The 21,609-nt window shown below is 45.8% G+C and overlaps 1 protein-coding gene across 2 annotated transcripts in view; it reads left to right on the top strand.

Annotated features, from left to right (window-relative positions):
- Positions 1 to 19,996, top strand: part of stim2b (stromal interaction molecule 2b) — a 38,251-nt gene extending 18,255 nt beyond the window's left edge. The window contains exons 2-12 of one of the 2 annotated variants that reach the window (XM_076725286.1): positions 1,126 to 1,256; positions 11,913 to 12,024; positions 13,167 to 13,278; positions 14,098 to 14,213; positions 14,351 to 14,528; positions 14,609 to 14,786; positions 15,225 to 15,386; positions 15,871 to 15,971; positions 17,112 to 17,350; positions 17,473 to 17,662; positions 18,787 to 19,996. In XM_076725286.1, coding sequence (XP_076581401.1) covers positions 1,126 to 1,256; positions 11,913 to 12,024; positions 13,167 to 13,278; positions 14,098 to 14,213; positions 14,351 to 14,528; positions 14,609 to 14,786; positions 15,225 to 15,386; positions 15,871 to 15,971; positions 17,112 to 17,350; positions 17,473 to 17,662; positions 18,787 to 19,426 — 2,159 coding nt within the window. In that variant the 3' untranslated portion in view covers positions 19,427 to 19,996. Of the gene's footprint in view, positions 1 to 1,125; positions 1,257 to 11,912; positions 12,025 to 13,166; positions 13,279 to 14,097; positions 14,214 to 14,350; positions 14,529 to 14,608; positions 14,787 to 15,224; positions 15,387 to 15,870; positions 15,972 to 17,111; positions 17,351 to 17,472; positions 17,717 to 18,786 lie in introns of both variants that reach the window. The other variant, XM_076725285.1, reaches the window with a different exon arrangement.
- The last annotated feature ends 1,613 nt before the right edge of the window (positions 19,997 to 21,609 follow it).

The following is a 21,609-nucleotide window of genomic DNA, read 5'->3' on the forward strand; positions in this document are numbered from 1 at the left end:
GTTTTAATACAAGCCTGGAGGGCAGGTGTGGTCACCCCCTTGGAGGCGGGTGTAGTCTCGCCTGCACAAACTGCCCGTAAGGGGCACGCAGGAAAATGAATCCTCCGCTTTTCTCCAAGGAAAACAGGTTTTACGTAATGGACACCGGCGTCTTGGTGTTAGTGGCTGAGGGCTGTATCATCCCAAGTATGTGTCACCTCTTTACAATCATGCAAAACCAGAAGTTTCTGCTGCCGTTACGTAACCTGGCAGTGAACCACCCGAAAAGCTGGAGCTCAACGTGAGTCAGCCATTCAAGACGCCTGGCATTAAGTGTAATTAAACGACTTTCTACTGAATGGATGCCAATTGGCATCATGGATTATTTGAAGCCTACCGAGGATTATTTTCAGTATTGGCAGATTATTTTCCCAATTAATTCATTGTTTGGTGAGAAAATTAGTGAAAAACGCCCATGACTTTTTCCGACAGCCCAGACTAAAGCCAGCACATGTCTTACATCCAAAGAGAATTATTTCATCGTCATCTAAGACAGTGAGAGCAGCGGATTCTCTTCTCTTTTAGAGCTTTGAAGCGCCACGTTTGGCCTTTTTGTTGGAAAAATGGTGAAATGATTATCCAAATGGTTGTTGATTAATCGACGTTCTGTTGCAGCTCCAGAATGATTTTAACATGTCAGCTTACTCCTATGCTCCAAAACGAGGACCAGCTTTGAACAGATGTGTCATTATTTCCTGCTCTCTGTTACGGCTTTGTTTGCAGCGTAATTCCCACTTTGCAGCACATTTTATCTCCCGTGTTAATTTGCAGGTTTCACTTGATCACATGGCAGCAATTCCTAGCTTCCATAGCGCTCTGCACTGACATCTGTGCCACCCAGTTAAGCTTGTTTTAAGCTGGCTGGTACAAAACACTGCAGATGCAACCTTCGCACACAAGTTTGTATAACGCTGTGACTAGAAGTGACACGAGAACCAGGAAGTCTGCGCGTTGCTAATCTGTTTGCTCCTGTCATGAAGTGGCCGGACATGTGATCACTGTGTAAACCGCCTCCGGCTGTTTTCTTAACCTTCACCTGATCCTTCATCTCTGACCTGTTTTTTTTTTTTTTTTTGTCCCCTGTAGATCCCTGTCTTATAGTGATGCCACCGTGCATAGGCGAGGCCGACCGCTTCAGTCTGGAAGCGCTGCGGCACATCCACAAACAGCTGGATGACGACAATGACGGGGGAATAGAGGTCAACGAGAGTTTGGAGGTGAGCTTCGTGAATGTGCCTTGACAGCTTTGGACACTCAGCATCAGCGTGTTGCTTTAGGACACATGACAAACCTCATGGGCAAAACCTGTGACCTTTAGCTTTAAGTAGTGGTTTCCAACCTAGTATGTCTGAGGTTGTCGTACACTGATGACGCTCACATGATGAGCCTTGGAAAAGAAAGAAAAAGAATATTTCTGTTAAAACATTATGTGTATTTTTACTGACTTCTATCTAAATTTAGCTGTTTTCTTGTGAAATGCTGAATTATTTTAGCTCGTACGGCCTCCTGGATGAAGACGAATTAGCTCTGGTTGCTCACAAATCATGTACATACTGATGGGTCAGCCCCTATGAAAATAGATAGGTCCACTTCAAATGATGGAACGCTGCCCACATGCTTCCATGCGTAGTTTAGGTTGGCATGGATGTTAGGTAAACCGTCCGCTAGAGGGCAGCTCAGAGCCAAGAGTTTCTGACCACAGCAGACATGGCGATGCTGGAGAAACGTGTTTGAGACATTAAAGAGGAGAGCGCGGACAGAAAGCTCCGTCCGTGAATGAGCTTTAAGGCCAGAAATGTGATGGAGGTCTCACGAGATGACAGTTCCTGTAAGGGGTCACCACTGGTGTACAAAGGTTGGCGCTCCTCATCATCCGAGACAAACAGCAGCAAAAACCTTTACCTTTAGCGTGAGAATCTGATTGGTTCTCGTGCTGCGGCTCTCATATTGTCAGCATTTGGCCGCTGTCACATGCTGCCTCGTGTTACCGTCTCAGCAAAACTCCACTATTTTATAGGTCATTCTTCAACTAAACGAGGTCACTTGTAAATGTTTCGAAGACTAACGCAAGAATAATTGCTTGGAAGCGGATTACCGCAGAAAAGTAAATATTGTGTTTGCAATGCTAATACAGGGAGCTCGTGGCAGTAGGTCTGGTTTTATAGCTCTCCTGATAGACAGATAATAGTCATGTGAGGAGAGGGAGAGACAACTGGTGTCTTGCACGCACGCACAAACACACACACACACACACACTGCATGCTATGTACGTGCATATGCTCACGTGACCATCCTGCCCTTTGAATGGTTCCTCACTAGTATGAGAAAGCAGCATTTATTTGAGATTTTGTGCGTTTCATTTAAACCGAAAACACTTACAAACCAATAAAATTCTTGCTAGTGACGTTGATGATTGGAGGTAATGACACTGGTTGTGTGTGTGTGTGTGTGTGTGTGTGTGTGTGTAAGTGTGTGTTGGGTGGGTGGTCTGGACAGGTTTCTATGAGTGACAAGAGGGGCAGAGCTGACACCTGAGAGCTCTCTGACCTGCAGTGCCCTCTGGTCTCTTGGTAATCAACGACCTCTTACGTTCAAAAGAAACCACTTGGGACCATGGTCACATTTTCTGTGTGTGTGTGTGTGTGTGTGTTGGCAGGAGTTGTTTTTAACTGGCTGAGAAGTGCTGGTGTGAGAAACAGTTATACCCGGCAGCCCTGCAGTGGCCCCTCGGCACAGAGCTGGATGCTGTATGCGTCCCGTCTAAAGACCCCCGAGGGCGGCAGTGTTAGAACTGGCCCCCGGCCCACGTTAAGGCGATGTGTGCCTGTAGCCCTGCTGCCTGTTCGCGCTGTGCTGTATAGGAGCACCCCATTTTCACCCTCCTGTCTTTATAAGGGCACTGAGTCGTGTCTGTTTCTTTCCAGCAGAAAGCCCCAGTTGTTTTTGGCCGCCGCTCATTACCGAGGATTTCCAAGCTTCTTCTCGGGGCTCTGGCGGCGGGCGGCGCTGGGTTTTCATAACATGATGGATACTCCTTTCACCAAATCAGTGGCTGTCTATCAGTTAGCCTTCTGAAAGAAGAACTCTGTTATGTGAGCGAAACGAGTTGATTTTCACAGTTAACTGATGCTAAGTGCAAAGGCTTGTACGTTTGACGCTGCAGGGGTGAGAGTTTGGTCTCACGCTACATTGCACAAAGTTTGCTCTGTGCAGCCATTTTGAAAACCCGTCGCTTTCTTTCTTTGCATTGGCACCGGAAAAAAAGCTCAAATTCAGGGTCTTCAGTCAAATTTCTCATAAGAAACATCACCTGACATTACGGTCAATGAACCCAAAAGAAAAAGCCCTCATAGTCAAAGTTCAAGAAAAGTCCAAAGTTAGCAGGTCAGCATGTTAACTGATGAAGTATCAGATGTTAAAAATGCTAAAAATACAGCCACAGCAGATGATCAGAGCTCTTGCACTTTTCAGCCTTTTAAATACAGGATTATGAGCTTTACTGATGTTTTGCTTGACAATACGCAGTGAAAAAGGCCTTAAAAGAGGGTGTTAGTAAAGGAGGGAGCAGCAGAAAGTGTGCTCTGTTCCAGGCTGAAGTTTTTTAGATTGAAGGCAACTGGAGCTCCATTTAATGGAGGGTTGTGGGTTTGATTCCCAACTCCTCCAGTCCACATCCCGAAACGTCCGAAAGCAAGACCCTGAAAAACGTCACCTTGGACTCCATGTCAGTTTCTTCCTGGCAGCGGTGAGTTGAAAGGGGTGACGAGCGCGGGGTCGGGGCGAGACCTCATCGCCCCCTCGTCCCCTTTGCCACCTGCCTGAAACCTTACGCTCGGCCAACAAAGATCTCACTGGCACTTGCTGCTTCTTTTCCTTCTCTTATTACTCATCCACCCACCCACACACACACACACACACACACACACACACACACACACACACACACACACCTTTACCCCAAAGTTTGAGAGGATGACTAAGACAAGCGCTTGCTCATATCTGTAATCTTATCGCCGTGGTCGAGGTGTCCAGTTTTTTCATGACATGCATTCCAGAGATTCTTTTGCTGCTGGTAAAGATGACATGAGTGGTGATATATGGAGGCACTGACACCAGCAGCTTTTGGCTGACGTTTACCTGTTTAGGTTTGAGCAGGAAAGCGAAGGTTTGATGAGCATTTGGCACAACATGTAAGAAAAAATGTCTTTCAAGGCTGATTTGATGGAGGGTGAAAAGGACTGGCTTCTTTTTCATGTTTTTTTTGAAGGTATTTCTTTTTTTTGAAGCCAACATTTTCTCGTGCTTTGTGATAATAAACTGTTGTGATTGATGAAAATAACTGACGATTTGCGGACTAATCAAGGAAATAAATTGCAGATTAAGAGATAACAGACGCAAAGGTCGAGGCTCTAATTTCACCACACGATACTGCGAGCACGTCTACCTACGTGACTTTTGCTCAGTGCATCACTGTTACTTGATTCAAAGCAGCATTCGATGTGTTAACGGCAGACAAAGAGCCCTTTAACACGGCCTCTTCAAGACATAAAACATACGTACGCGGAATGGGTTGGCATTGTCGTGCCTTCAAGCCGGCGGTGGTGGCGGCGGCGGCAGCGGCGGCACAGTTTAATCGCTCTTTGATACGCCAATATTGTGGGATCTCTGTGTAAAAGAGGTCAGTTCATCCGTTGTCTTTGTTCAGGCAGCCTTCAGAAGGAGGTGACATCTCTCTGCTATGTTTCAGAGTCTAGCGACGACCTCGCAAGCATCTTCAACTGACCCAGGAATTTTGGCTGCAAACTAAGTCGTTTCACGCTCATTTCTGGTATTTTGATGGCAGGTAATTTGTCATATCCATTTTCAAGCAATGCACGAACCAGCCGTTGGCATGTTGCACGATCGCGATCCCCTTCATCAAGGTCTTAACTGTCTGCTCACCGAAGAGAAAGCGGCCTTATCAGTTACTTGTGAGTTACCTGGTAGCGCTGAAATGTAAAATTAAAATTCCTCCGTAACTTAACAACAATCAGTGTTGCTAAGTTGCAGGGAAATGAACCCTCTCAGACATATTAATGCCTGCCCATGTATGTTGTACGGTTTATATCCAGAGCACTAAAAACGCCTCCTGACATTAATGTGTACGTGCACATGTTGGCACGCTCTGTGGAGTGGCGAGGCGAGGAGAGCAAACAAGGAGGTTGTGAGGCCAACAAGTATCTCCATTCCCTCTTTCAACGACAGAACGCACCGACATGTCACGTCACGGAGTAATCAGTCGGGATGTTGAACAAAAAAGGATCCGGCTGCTTTTTGAAGTCCGTGCTTGGAGCAGCGAGTCGCTGCAGAACACAAATAGCTCTCCAGTGAAGCAAACAGCTGTATTTTTGTCAGGATCAGTTGGTTTGACGGGGGGAAAAAGTCGACTTTGGCAGTTTTTTAGTCTCATGTCGCAATTTTATCCCCATGGCCGTTCGTGATTACATGGCATTTGGAGTTGAGTGAAATAAGTGTGTCTCTGATCTGTTCCCAGAAATCTCCCAGAAAGTGATTTTCTACCCCCGAGGACCTCTTGATGATGTCTCAAAATCAAATGTAAGCACTTTTTTTTTTACAGTCTTCCAAAAGCGTCTGTAATTTGACGACCGTGGAAGAATTTTATTAGGAATAAAACCCAGCTGTAACCCTGTGAAACACGACCCTGCCTCTGATTACTCCGTGAGTCTGGGCGTCGTCGGGGTGTTTTGAGTGACATGAGGGGGTCTGTTGCTGAGCTCAGTCACTGGGGACGGCAGGTGCACGCCGTCCCCTCGCGGCGCTGGGCTGCACGCTGCCCGTCTGTCAGGGGGAGACGCCGGATCGCGTCACATCACTTTGAAAGTGCAAGAACCCGAACCCGCCTCACAGCAGGGGGCGATGGTACCGCTTCTGCGTGGACTTTAGCTTCCCAGGATGCATCTTGGTTGTGTTCAGGCGGGTATGAACAGGAGAAACTCGAGGAGACTCACAGAGTGAATCTCAGAAGGTGCAAGAAGGCGTTTGTTTACTTGTCTGGGAATGTTCTACAGGGAACATTCAACTGAGAGCTTTTATTTATGACCTACAGCTTTGAAAACCTTGTGCATCAAAGGTTTGCCTCAAAGACATGTTTCCTCTCCAAAAACCGACTGATGTCGAGCAAAGCGTTCCACGGTTTGGGAAATGTTGTTCTCTTGCCAAGATGAGAGGATTGGTAGCACTCAAACGTCTGCGTGTGGAGCTAAAGCTGGGAGGTGATTAGCTTAGCATGAAGACGAGATGCAGGGTTAAACTGGCCTCGCTCTCTTCAAAAACCCCTGAAGTGCATTAATTAACATGTTCATCTTGTTTGATTTGCAGTAAGCTCTTCTTGACGACTAGTCAGGTTGCCAGAAGTCGTTTTCTTGACTTTAGCAAGGTCTCGATGACGCCAGTGGTGGACGTAGTATTCCGATCTTTTGCTGAAGTAGAAGTGCTAACACTCCACTACAAGTCCTGCATTCAAAACCTTACTCAAGTAAAAGTATTATCACTTAAAGTACGAACATTAAAAGCACTAATTCTGGAGTAAAATGATCCCTGTCAGTGTTTCATTGTTGTATCTGATGTTTTTAGATGAATATAACTGCTGCATTCATGTGTATGATGCATTTCACAGCAGTAGATAAGCTCATTTGAGCTACTTTATGTACTGTTGGGTAGTTTAATCTGCAGCAACACTTCATATTCAACGAGATCATCACATGTTTATAGCACCACTGACCGTTTTATGAGCTCAGAAAAGCCTGTTTGCGGTGTTGTCACGGTGCATTTACCAGCTAATTCAAGAGGGCTTTCAGATAGTTTATTTATCCTAAGAAGCAGAAGAATTTTCTGAACTCACAAAGAAACACTTAATCCTTCAGTTTACCAGAAAAACTCACTTTAAAACTCACCAAATTTGGAGATACATGGTTTTCACTGGACAGTGAGGGCATGAAAAATTGTTGTCTAAAAAGTAAGTAGCAGCTAAAGCTGTCAGACAAACGCAAAAGAGTAAAAAGTGCAATATTTAGAGTAGAAATACCTCAAATTTGCACACGGTTTAAACCCAGAAATCATGTCAAAAAGTCCTGGAAACATGTAGCTTAACGTGGAACAGCAGAGCACATTGTCGTGCAGAGACACCCACCGAACGCCCTCTGAAAACTTCCAAAGAACAAGGAAGATGCTATCGTACGAGTGATGGTTGGTACGACTGCCCGGCTGTCGCGTGTGATAAATCAGTCGTTCACGCGTTTCATAAATCACATCCAAGCACATCAAAGTTATTGTCCCGAACTTAGAGCAGATTAATAACGATTAATCAATCTGATAATCGTCTTCCTGCAGCTTCACGTTGCTGAGGGGCTTGATTAACGCTGAGGGACGCGTGTTGAGTGAGAAAGAATCATTTCTGCTCTGTGATGAGAGATAAGCGGTGGATGTAATAACTCTCAGTAAATTAGATGAGCAGATGTGGACAGATGGGCCGATGCAGGAGATATCGGGGGTGAGCGGAGCCACGGCTGGCTGCTGGAGAGAGCAGAGGCTCATGGGAAGAGTCTCCGCTCCAGCCAGCTTCCACCCAATCTGGAATCTGATAGGAACAAATACGTCTTTGTCTGCCGCTGCCTGTGTCTGACTGTGTGTCATCCCCTGTCTGTGCTGGGCCTCTATCTGTGAAACGTGTCCATGTTTTATTGTCTTTTCAAGCGGAGGCTCTTTCTCCCGTCGGCATGTTTACAAGAGGACACTTTTTTTTTTTTTTTTTTATAGCATTTACTATCACACCAAAGTGTAAACACGAGCTAAGACCGCTACGTCCGTTTTCCTCGGAGGAATTTCGTCTCCTTTGAAATTTCAATGGGCGGTAATTATCTCAGCTATCACACTATCTAAACCACAGAAGCTGCAAGGCTCCCACACAAAGACCTATCTTTATATGTGCGGCTCACCACATATTTTATACGACTCTGTAAAGCATCACAAAGCTGCCTTTGACCGTATGCAAAGCTGCTCAGCCGCTCTGCCCGCAAGTACACGTCTCATAATGAGACGGCAGCACTTGAACGCTCACTTGTAACGCTCTAATTAAGCAGCTTTTTGTACTTTTTGATGGCAGTCATCTCTCTTTGACGAGCGCGAGCCGTTTCCTCGGATCGTTTGCAGTTACGGGATGTAACAAAGTAACTCAAGTACTGTACTTAAGTACAGTATTGAGGTACTTTAATTGAGTGTTTCCATTTTCTGCCTTTTCTTTGTACTTCTACAATATTATTAATGCAAAATACAAACCATTTTCTAAATAATGATGAATTATTATGGATTAAGCTACCTGTTAGTATATAAAGTAATTGAAGTTAGCTCCAGTTTTCTATCAGATGCAACATTATTGATACATTATTACTGCTTCTAATCAACTGAATCGTGATAGATTCCTGTGAAAGAGGCCATTCTGCACAATGAGTACTTGGTTTGCTACTTCTTCTATCATTCATTGTTTGTTATCTAGTTCATAGTACGTCTTAAAGCTGTTGGATTTCAGTCTTGGAAAGTGTTGCACTCTGAAGACACTTCAGTCTGTGAGACTAAAATGAAGGCGGTTGGAATAATTCACAGAAACTTAAAGCTTTTTCACAAAGTAAGTTCCTTTTGTGGCTGGAACTCGATCTGTCTATCCAGTCATCAGGCCTCTTCTGTTCTCGCTCGTCTGGCAAATATCCTTGAAGTCCGCTTCCTTGCCAGCAGGACTTCATTTCTCATAAAGTACAGTGAGCATTAAAGGCTTTGCAAGACATTTGTTTGGACTAGTATCGCACACATTGTGGTCCCTCCAGTGACTCAGCAGACAGTTGGTTCCTTTAGTTGGTTCCTGGCTTTACGTCAGTGAGAAAGCTCATTTGCATTTGTATTGTGTAAGCAGAAGGTGGAGGGAAAAAAAACACTGGGCAAAGTTTTCAGGCTCCTTAGAGTATTTTGTCCACTACTGATGTGCTGAAAGGGCTTTTCAGACCCATATGTGCACCGGAGAAAAGCCCGAACACAGGCTACAACAGCAACTAAAGGGTTCCTATAGATCTTCTTATGTTTGGTTCATTGGAAATCTGTGGTTTTTCCAGCCCTGCTGCATCCTGGATACTTTAATCTGAGTCCAATGAATCTCTTGTGAAATGTTTTAAGTCTTACTGTTTATGTTTGTAGCCAATGCTAGCGTTGTAGCTCAGAGGATATCAGAGTCGACTGTTGCATGGCTTTGTTCCAAACTGAAATATCTCGGCAGCTTTCGGATGCATCGCCATGAAGCTTCATGCAGATATTCACTGTGACCAGAGGACGAATCCTAATGACTTTGGTGTTGCCCTGACTTTTCTTATAGGGCCACCAGCAGGTTTACAGTTTTACGAAATTGCCGTGCCTCACTTGGGATGAACTGTCATAACTTCTTTGATCTCGTAACTTTTCATCCGTCATCAAGTCAATATTCAAATGTCTAATGATTGGTTTTATGACCAGATACCTGCAAAACTGCAAACTATGTTCATGTTTAGTGCTAATTGGTAAATGTTGGCATGCTAACATGTAAAACTAAACATTAGCATGCTAGCATAGTCAAGAATCGCCTCACAAAACTGCTCGCATGGCTGTCGACTCTTAGTCTTATTCACTAGGCAGTTATCAAGCTAAATCACCGATGTTGAGCAAATGTTGTTTCTATCACATCAGCAGTTGGCGCACCGTCATACCACAGGCTGGAGATTCAGATTCCTGCAAGTGAAGGAGGAGATCTCCAAAACGTCCAATATTTTTTCCAACATATTCCAGCCGTGACTCAGACTGACGCTGAACTAGTGCAAACATTTTCACCCTTGTACGCTGTCTCATCTCCTGAACGTGTCATTATAATTCAGGAGTGCCACTCGTGAATCTCTGGCAGCATTTTCAAACAGTCTCTTGATGGCAGAGGGAGATGTTTCTCTTCTTTGACAGGAGAAATGCGTTCAGTGCTGGAAACATTTGTTGCAGGGAGACAACCAGACTGCTATTATGCATTCAATGTCAAACTCACAGCCCTCGTTCAGACTCGGCGGAGATGGTGGATTTTGAAAATGATGTCCACGTCTGTGTGCACGTCTGTGTCACGTCGTTCAAGATGTACCTTTGATTGCTTTCAGGACTGTTTCAAAGGGATCTGGCGCAGTCAAGCATTGATGATAGCTTCCGTCTTAACGCAGGCGCATCGCATTTTTCAAGCCGTGTTGGAAGCTGTGTGTTCTTTTATCAAGTCAGATGAAACTCATTGATCTGCGACTATTGTGATTTATTGAATGTGTGACATGTCAAGACACCCTCTGCTGCAGCTACAGCATTCAGTTATTAGTGTAGTCTCAGTGTTGCTGATGAGTTTTCTCCACTAACAGCAGTTTTGCACTCCAGAGTGAGAAAGAGGCTTTGAGTTTGTAGCACCTTTTCGTTTGCTGCTGACATGAACACATGCTAGAGCAACACATTCAGCTCCCCACTGATCACACCCAGGTCCAACGCTCAGGAACTCTCAGTTCCTCCGTGAATTTACACTTTTGCTAAGGCATCAGTACGAGCTTCTCCTTATGTGTCCCTCAGCAACAATTAACCACATTTAGCGGCAGAACGTCCCGCTTCCTGCTAGCTTACGCTGCAGACGTCACATTATTGTATGAGACTGCTACATGCAGCTTCAGCACAGCTTATCGTTGAGCAGGCCATGGGATAAACAAACAAGCTTTGGGGAGGTTTATTTACTTTACACACAGGTCGGTCTTCAGATGTTGTAAGGTGTGTTGCACGAAAGGTTTAACCACCTTCCGCCTTCCTTCTAATAGTTAGACTTTTTTGGAAATATACTCATTTGTTGTCTTGCCAAGAGTTAAATGAGAAATGCATCAAGAAGCTGGAACCAGGGAGCATTAGCCTAGCTTAGCATAAAGGCTGGAAGGAGGAGAAAAAAATCATCATCTAATGATTAAAATTAGTCCGTTTGTTTGAATTGAGGTCAGTGGTTCTCCAAAAGGGGGTTAAACATTTAAAGCTAATCATCGTAGCTTACATACATGGCATTAGCCTAAAACTCATCCATCCAGTTATGTGTTACAGCGCATGCTTGCAGGATAGCTTGGAATATTTTACTGCAGTACTATCAAAGGCTAATTAATGATCTAAGGCAGGAAGGCTGTGTGAATTAGACAGGATGTATAAAGGTTTTAGTTTATGCCATGGCAGCGCACTCGCACAGAGCGACAAGATGAATGCTTTGGGGTGTTTGGTTGTCAGCCATGGTCCTTCTCCTTGTTGTTAATGCTGTTGGTGTTCTGGCAATTCTTTGGTGGGTTTGTTTGCCGAGGCTTTCTCTGCAGGGGCACAAGCTCTGAGCGACCAAAGGAGGACAGCCGGAAACTGAACACACACACACACACACACACACACACACACACACACACACACACACACACACACACACACACACACACACACACGCATGCACACACAGGTGGAAGTAGTGAGTCTCTTTCGCTTTTCAAAGTCCCTAAAAGGAAGAAAGGAGACCAAAAGGGAATGTGTGTGTGTGTGTGTGGGTGTGTGTGTGTGTGTGTGTGTGTGTGTGTGTGTGTGTGTGTGTGTGATCCAAAGCCAGACTTTTAGGCAAAGCCAGCTCTCCACAGCTCTGTCAAAACCACACATGGACATACACAGCCCTCTGCATCTCCCCTGACTTCTAAGTGAAAAAAAAACAAAAAACCTCATGTTAAAGTTTCGTGACGCCTCTGGAAAACTCAGCTCTGTCTCTCTTTACTTCCTAGTTTATAATAGAAGACATGAAGCAGCAGCAAACCAACAAACACAGCAACCTGCACCGTGAAGACCAGCACATCACTGTGGAGGAGCTGTGGAAGGGCTGGAAGACCTCCGAAGGTAAACGCAGGCCGACTGTCAGGAGCACAGACACCTCCATGTTCACCGCCCCGTGTGAAGTCGTTCTAAGCAAGAAGGAAAATGACTTGTTACACTTAAAATACTAGCTGCAATAGAGATAACAGCAAAATCCACACGTGGAAGCATCTGTGAAGGCAGGTTCCTCCAGTCATTATCATCTGAGTAGACCTCCACTCTTCCCTCCTTCTCCGGCTTCTTCTGCTTATTTGAATTTCAGATGGGGACAAAACTCGACTCAGAGTCCTCCACTTATTTTTATTTTTTTTAACGCATCTGTGTTTATCTTCAAACACACCCCCGATCTGTCATTCTCAGCCCGGACGTGCCGAAGTTTGTTTACGACTTTGAAAACATGTGCAGAGCTAAGTGGTCGCGGAGTTTTTAACGTGCACGCGTGCATCCTCAGCGTTTGGAGTAAATGCTCGCTGTGCAGAAAATAAACATCCAGTTTTAGCTTTTTTTCACAGTAAGTCATATATATGATATTTTTAATCAAGTTTCTATGATTTTTAATGGCTCCCAGTCATTCACTGGTTTTAGAATAACACTGTGTTTCCACTTAATGCTACTGCTTACTTCTATGAATACTTTTCTCTCCACTACATTTATTTAACAGCTCTAGCTGCTTTGCAGATTCAAATATTACACAACAAACATCGGGTAAGCTTGTACAGGTTAAACCAATGTGCTGTTCTCCCTTAAAACACCTCAGCTGGTTTCATTTAAATCCCTGGTCGAGGCTCAAAGGTATCAAAGATGAGAGAAAAGTCCAAAAAGCAGATGTACATTTGTGTTGCAGAATTTCTTTTCTGCCAATCAAACATCACACAGACCTCTCAGATTTACCTTGTGGCCCTTTCAAGGGGGTCTGAACCCTACTTTGGGAACCACCGGATACAAACACAGTTGCTCCACAACACTGAAATGCTGCTTAACAATGATGCATATCAACATAATGATGTAATATAGAATAATGTATCAGCCACAGGGGAAATACTTGAAGTACATTTTACAGAATACTTCTTCTATCACTGTTTTATTCGTAGTCTTGCGTTTCTCTGTGAGCTGCTCTTGATAAAACCATCACCATCTTTTTTGGCCCTTATCCTCTCCTCATCCAGTCCACAACTGGACCATCGAGGACTCGGTGCAGTGGCTGAAGGAGTCGGTGGAGCTGCCGCAGTACGAGAAGAACTTCCGGGACTTCCGGGTCACAGGGAACACCTTACCTCGGTAAGTGAACGCGGCATCCTGCGTCTGGGCCTCTGATGAGCGTGTTTTGTTTGGCCGTTGGTGAGCAGTGAAGTGTGTTAATGAACAGTAACACTGTTACGGTGTTTGTTACAGTACCCAAAGGCGCCCTTAGATTTCATTACTCTGTTTAATGCTGCCCACTGCTGGTCATAAAAGGCAGCACAGCGGGGGAAAAGAGAGGAACGCCTCACTTCAGTCTTCTTCTTCTCTGGTTTTAGTGTTTTTTTCAAAGGCCAGAACAGTTTTCGTCTCACGGTCGTCATTACAGTCTTTAAATGCTTTTTGAACACGCTTTCATGTGACCATTTAGTCTTTTAACAGCACACAAAAGACACCTAAAATCCCTTCGTGCGGCACAGTAAAGATGAAGCGGTTAACAGTCAACCGAGTGCCGACATTACAGAAGAAAGTCAGACGCCGCTGGGACACTTGTGGAATGCCGTACACGCACACTGCATGTACGGCATGAGTAGACGGACGGGTTATTGAGGGGTTTCATGTTACGCCACAGAGCTGATGGGGCGCTGACTCATGAAGTGATGTCACAGCGGGGGGATTCGGTTTCCACGGGCTGCCATGTTGTCTGAGCCCTTTAAGATGGTGGTGGCATGTGGCCGCTGGTCGTGGGAGGAGCTAACGGTGACAGCGGTGTCACAAAGGTCAAACTAGGCTCACGAGGATGATCTGCTGTGCGCGCGTGCAGGTGCACAGTCACGCTTGTAATTAATGCACACTGGAAATAGCTGAAATCTCACAAACAGGATTCAATGCCAGTTTTTCTTCCTCTCCATATTTCAGAATAGCGGCAAATGAACCGTCGTTCATGTCGATGCAGCTGAAGATATTAGACCAGCGGCATAAACAAAAGCTAAACCTAAAGGCACTAGACGCGGTGCTGTTTGGGCCTCCTCTACGTGAGTATTTTACTTGGACCAACTTGGATCTTTGTTATGCTCATCCTCTCAATTTCCATAGCCACAAAAACATTAAAAGAAATATAGAATATTTGCTAATGCAACCTGTTGTCCCCTGGTCCCCCCTCCCTCTGCAGGCCCACAACATAACTGGATGAAAGACTTTGTTCTGATGATCTCCATCGTCATTGGTGTCGGGGGCTGCTGGTTTGCATATGTGCAGAACAAGTCCAGCAAGGTGCATATCTCCCAGATGATGAAGGACCTGGAGAGCCTGCAGCACGCTGAGCAAAGCCTCTTAGACCTGCAGAGCCGGTGAGAGAAGGAAACGCATCAGGTTTCTGTCTGAGACGCCGTGACAGGTGTTATATTCTGCATCTGCTCTCGTCTCCCAGACTGGAAAAGGCTCAGGAGGAGAACCGGACAGTGGCGGTGGAGAAGCAGAACCTCGAGCAGAAGATGCGGGACGAGATCACCGGGGCCAAAACGGAGGCTCACCGGCTTCGAGAGCTGCGAGAGGGCGCTGAGTGCGAACTCAGCCGGCTCAAATACGCCGAGGAGGAGCTAGTGCAGGTCGGCCGTCCCAGAAACGCCACTCACAGATTGATTTACCATCGTTCAAATGTTGAAATGTTCAAATGCAGTGTTCGACTCAAACAGGCAGTATATGGATCCCAACTTTTATGAATGGAAATGTATTCATCACCGCTGCTAAAACACCTTGAAATGAAAAGATTAATTTCATTTTTTCACGTTAAATTTAAATTTCCTCCACAAAATACCTGCTTTGCATAACATATCCCCATTTCCCTCCGCATAAAAAATACAGCACCGATACATCACGAGTTCCTCGTCGTAATGAGTCCTCTCCTTCAGTCGGAATTTAAAATTCAACGAGTATTCAGCCTCACTTACAATGTTTGATCAATGATCTCACGGGGAACGCTTTTAAATATTTGACAGTGAATTTAACCTGGACCCTGATGTATGACCCCCCCCCCCCCCCCGTAGGTGCGGAAGGCTCTGAAGCGAGCGGAGAAGGAGATGCAGTCGGAGCGCTCGGTGCCTGAAGCTCTTCAGAAGTGGCTCCAGCTCACACACGAGGTGGAGGTTCAGTACTACAACATCAAGAAGCAGAGCGCCGAGTTTCAGCTGTGCGTCGCCAAAGACGAGGTAACCTCACCGAGTTATTCATTTATTCATGTCTCAGGCAGCTGAATGTGAGTCAGGAAAATCAGTTTTAATCACATGACATTTGAAACCAATGGATTCATTTAAGTCAGATGTGTTTATTTACTTCAACAGCTGCACGACGCTAATCCTTTTAATAAACTGCACGAAGACAGCAAAGTTTATATGTGTCTCCATGATCCTCTCGCCCTTCAGTGACATCATGCTGCTACATGTCACTACAATATATACTGAACTGAGTATTTATAGAATATTGTAGATCCAAGACGAAAAGCGAGAGTGAGAGAAAAAGGCACGATTACTAACGCGTCTGCTGCTTCAGCACCACGGACAGCTTCTGGTGGTTCAGAGCCGTGGTTGGAGCGTCTAACTCACGCACACCTCAGTCAGACGAAGGAGGCGTGACGGTTTTGTCCCGGTCACAATAATCCTTTGAAAAATGTTCCGTGTTGTTCTTGAATCTCAGGCAGAGAAGATAAAAAAGAAACGAGGTTCTGTGTTTGGAACTCTTCATGTCGCCCACAGCTCGTCGCTGGATGAGGTGGACCACAAGATACTGGAAGCGAAGTAAGAAAACACACACCGCGCACACATGCTCACACACACACACACACACGTTACAGCAGCTAAAGGGACAAACGTCAGCTGTTCCTGTTGATTGACAACGATGCTAACCAATCGCTGCTTACTGATAGGAAAGGTTCCAATAAAGGTCCGTGATCACGATGGCGTGTTGTCAGTTTGTCGTTCTGGAAACCTTCAGTCGTACTCGCAGTGTGTATTACTTCACTCATGTACATTGATGTACACACACCAATCACCTGTTGCATCAATGGTTTTCTTCTTCCCTTCGACGGTGGCTATTTTAGCATAAATAAAAACAGGATAACTTACATCTTGTATTAGTTTTGGCCCCAAAATAAGAATAATTAAGTGATTAAAGCAGATATATTGACTCTACCAATGACTGCTCATCTCTTATATTCTCCTTAAGCTGCAGCTCAGAGGTATCTCCGGCTCTTCTCTCAGTTGTCAGCCTGGTTGAACACAGCGTTTTGTTCTCGCTGTAGAAAACATGCCCTTTTTCTTGCACTCCCTTCATACAAACTACTCCCTACAACCTAAATGCACGAAAAATTGAATCAAGCTTCTGTGGCAGGCAGACGTCTGAGTGGTCGTGTTTGCATTATTCAGAATCTGCTGGGAGATTAAATGAGGCTTGCGCTGCCATTTTACGCCAACAGTGACTTTTGGTTTGTTTGTTGAGGGTTTAAACTCCTCAGAGCGCTCGCTGCACTGGGAAACACCCGAGCAGTGTCAATATCTGACTGTACGACGTGGAGTCCTCGCCCGGATTTGACCACATTATGCTGTTACATTTCCTCAGTTTTATTCCAGATATATTTAATATATTCAGAAGTCTCGTATAATCCAGGCGCTGCCACTCAGATAAAGACTTCCTTTGAGTTTAAAAGCCAAAAAGGGAAAAAATAACATGAAAGAGGGAACAAAGTAAAATCTGCATGACCACTTTAATAGGCATAAGCCCAGTTTCATAATGGAACCAGCTCATGTGCCAAAACTGTCTAAATCCTGACAAATCAAAGCAAAGACGGCAAAGAATTTGAACCCATATCAGGAACATGATCACCCCGTTTGCCCCGTAACGCTTCTCCTTTCTTTCTTTCTTTTGTTTTTTTTTTGAAGGAAAGCTCTGTCAGAGGTGACGGCGTGCCTGAGGGAGCGGCTGCACCGCTGGCAGCAGATTGAGAAGCTTTGCAACTTCCCCGTTGTCAATAACTCGGGGCTGTCGAGCCTGACGGCCAGCCTCTACTCAGACCACAGCTGGGTGGTCATGCCGCGAGTCTCGGTGCCTCCCTACCCCATCGCGGGGGGAGTGGACGACCTGGACGAGGACACGCCTCCCATCATTCCGCAGTTCACAAGTGAGTAAGGCGGCGGCGGAGGATTCTGACGCTCACTAGAGTCATGAATGAAAGACATATGTCCTGAGATGAATGGTAAATCTCATCCTCCTCGATGTCCCCCTGTCCCCTCCCCCCCCCAGCGACCACGCTGATCCGGCCCTCGCTGACCCGCAGCAGCAGCCTGTGTCGTTCCCGCCGGAGCCTGCTGAGCTCTCCGCAGTCCTCGCTGATGTCCCCAGACCCCGACCTGCTGTCCATGGCCAGCTCTTCCCTCTCCTATCGCCCCGAGGCAGACGACGAACATATCATGTTCAGCTCGGATAGGAGGGGGTATGTAGCGGTGGCCGGAACGCCGCGGAATGGTTTTACAGTTTGGACTCACAGGTGTTTCATTCAGACATTCACACTGATGCTTTCAGCTTGGGGGTTAAGTGGCTCCGTCTGAATGTGGAGGATGCATGAATTACCTCTACGTGATACATGATCAATAGTTCAAGTCTAACATAGTTAATTACACAGAAAAGGGATCTTATCTCACTTTAATCCCTGCACTTTGACCACAGTTTGCATCACTAATGTGTCCGTGAAGACTAAACCCAAACAAAACTCAGGCAGCGGTCACGTTCATGTGAAATGAACGACAAACAGTGGCCACAAGCTAACAAAACAACAACCAGCAAGGACATTACATCTTCCAGAATAGGCGAATATTGAAGAGGTGGCACGTTAAATATGTCGTCTTTGTCCTGTTTTCAACTGTATTCTGAATTGTATTAAAAAACACAAGTCAGCCGTTAACATTACATAATGAACACTAAACAGTTTCTGCTGAAGACTGAGACATGTCACAGAATCTGTGTCCTTGCTTTAAAAGTTATTCACACGCGACCAGACACAAGTACTGATTTACTTTTGGGCTTCTTTTGACAGCAACCCCCCACCCCCTGCCTACTGCCCCCGGTGCCATCCTCAAATTTCCTTTAAGCACCAGAGCACACAGCAGCCTAAACTGTACAGTACACAGTCTGCTTAGAGACCACGAGCAATACAGTGATTCAACACCACTTACTGTAGGAATGTGTCCAATGTAGATTAAAGTGTTATGAGTAGTTTCAGAAACAGGTCCTTCACCAAGAAAGGGCCACAAAATCACAGCTTCTCTCAGATTATGATGTGCTTAAACTGTGTGAATTCCCTAAAATGCAGGAGGACGAGCTCAATGAAACAGTAAGACACTGTTGAAGTGGATGTGAGAAATGGTCAATTAATGCTCTTCCTCCGTGTGTGTGTGCGTGTATGCACACACACTTGAAGCCACCCCTGCGTCCGTCGCTGCCCCCGTTAAAAAGTTTGTCCGCGCTGCTGCCGAACGCATCCCGCGACACATTCTGCAGTTAAAAAACGTCTTTTCTTTCTAATTCGTGCGAGTTGTGACCGTCTGCTCTCCTCCTCAGGGAACCGGCTCAGGAGGGCAGCTCCGACACGGACTCCCTCAACTCCTCCGTGAGCCGCAAGCAGCTGCACAACCCCTGCACGCCGGGCTCGGACACCCCTTACCGGAAGGTCTCCCGCGAGGAGCTGCTGCTGTTCGGCCAGAGCTCGGAGCTTCCCGTGTGCACCCCCGCCACCTCCACCACGCACACCACCAGCAGCAGCAGCAGCAGCAGTCTCAGGGACTCCACGCCTCCCCCTCTGCCTCCCACTCCGGCCACCACCCCGTCCGGCCCGCCCTCCACCTCGCCCTCCCCGGCCTTGGAGCACCACCCGTTCGCACACAGAGGCTCACCCGACCTCACCTGCATCATACCTGAGTCCCAAAGCGTAACCTTCTCACAGGGGAGCGCCGGCACTCCGACGGGCAAAGGCACGTACAACGGCATCCTGGAGAAGTCCTACAGCTTTGGCCAGCTGCCCGCGAGCATGCTGCCCAACGTGGGGCGTTACCCGTCTCTTACCTCCCTGGACTCGGAGGGCCGGAGCGTGGGAAGGGAATACAAGCTCCAGAGCACCTCCTCCCAGGACTCCAGCGACAATGGAGAGAAAATCAAGCGCTCCTCCTCGAAAATCAAAAGCTTATTTAAGAAGAAAAAATAAAACTAGCGTGAGAAAGAGAGAGAGATAAAATATAAAGAGTTGTTTTAGCCCTAATACTAAATAAAAATGGACGTCACTGTAAGCTAAAACATTTCATTTTCTCTCATGTTCTTCTTTTTTGTCGTCAAAGATGGAATGTAGCTCAGTCTGGTGCCTTCAAACGCCTCAGACTGGTAGCCTTATTTTTCAATAATGCCTTTTTATTTAGTTCACTCATAGCCTCACAGAGAAGCCTGCAAAGGTCAACGAAAGGTCAACGAAAGGTCAAAGGTCGTGAGAGTTGTCACGCAGACAGCCGAAACTCACCACCTGTTCACCGTCTCTTGGTTCGAGCCAAAAAACGCCACTATGCGCAAAGGGTCTAAAGGTGCAGTCCATAAGCGGATTGAAAAGCACAACACGTGCAGAGTGATGTTTGCTGCTCCCGCTGAAGCTCCTTCAATCACACCTTCAGCTCGTGAACATCACAGATCTCCTCCAACCAGACCCTGACAGCTCCCCCTCTCCTCGTACAAACTATGGATTGCATCTTGCGAAGTCTTTGAATCCTAAACTTGAGTAATTTCCTTTGGAAACAAAAAAAAAAAAAAAAAAAAAAAAAATCCTGCTAAAAGTTTGTTGCACTACTGCTTTCCTGGTATTTTGGGAAAGAGCCGCTGCTTGCGGAGTACATATTGAATAAAGTTCTAGAGATGAGAGAGGTTCATGGGCGGCGGCAGTGGAGACGCGGCACATAATGCCAGAGCCAAAATTATCTGAGGCGCCTTCAATGCCACCACTTATGGATGTCTCAATATATATAAATATATATATATATATACTTTGTTTCACATTATTATGTTCTTATAGATGTTTTTAAATAGATTTATATTGGTGGGGGTTCCTTTGAACTGATCTTTACTGAAGGAAGTTTGTTGAATATGCAGATTTAACCCGCACCAGTCATTTCCTCTGTAATCTAGCTGTCCCTCATCACTTGATTCATGATGTCCTGTCCTGTTCAAAAACTATTTGATCCAGATCTGATGGATACACCAACACCCCCCCCATCCCCCCCCCCACCACCACCACAAACACTAAGCTCGAAGCCGACCCATGCAATACGGTCCTGTTCCTCCCCTCTGGGCCCGCACCGAGCGCACTGATGTCAAGAGCTCCTGCTTCACACTGTGATTTCTGCCTTCTTCCCTCCATCCTGGACCTGCTGTCACCGGTGCCATTTAAACACGACGGGTCATGTGACGACCGTGACAGAGGCGACGCGGGGGGTCGATGCCATGTACGAGGTGTGTCTGGGTGACAGGACGACACGATGACGCGAGGATCCTGTGGCCTCAGTTTTTACAGAAAAAAAAACCAAATCTATATATAATATAGTATATATTTGGACGGTTGTGACAAAAGAGCACACGATGAAGGAAATAGAAGACGGAACTGCGAGACGAGGAGAAAATGAATGTTTACGAGACATTAGGGGTTTTTTGAGAACATTTTGTGTGTGAATATTTGTATACTGTAGAAGAATTAATAAAAAAAATGGAGGCATCGTACGTTTCAGAGTCATGTTTGCTGCAGTGTTTCTTGTTGCTTACAGTGTTTTTTTTACTCGCCATGATGACCAGATTCAGCCCCTCTCTTTTGTAGGTGACCTCTTTGACATCTGGAGAAAAATAACCCTGATGATGTCATTGGGGTTATCTTAGTTTAGCTTATCAGGACGTGTGCCAGTCAGGAAATGCTGGAATTCAATGCCAAGTTGAAAGTCAGTGTCTCCTGGTTGATATTCCCAACTTGCAGTCTAAATCCCAGTGCATCTGTTTGGGGAAACATGGACGCCCTGATGTTTGTAAGGCGACTCTCTGAGCTTCACAGGCACATTAGCACACATACACCGCACGCTCGCAAACACACGACAAAGCTGTTAGAGTATGTTTCATAAGACAAACCCTCCACGAGGCGACGAAAGCGGAGTCCTGCTCAATGTGTGTGCCGCCATGTTTCTGTGACATCAGGTGTGTTTATGGCGTACAGAGCACTACAGCATAACAAAAGATGCTATCAAGCTGCATCATGGGAAATGTAGGATCCAGTTTTGACTAAAATTCAGAATATCTTGGCGTTTGTTGAAAACTGCTTTTAAAAAAATCTCTTTCTTGCAAGTAAATCACTGGAACACGGAAAAT

This window comes from Chaetodon auriga, chromosome 24, assembly GCF_051107435.1.
Source record: "Chaetodon auriga isolate fChaAug3 chromosome 24, fChaAug3.hap1, whole genome shotgun sequence".
NCBI classification, from domain to species: Eukaryota; Metazoa; Chordata; class Actinopteri; order Chaetodontiformes; family Chaetodontidae; genus Chaetodon; species Chaetodon auriga.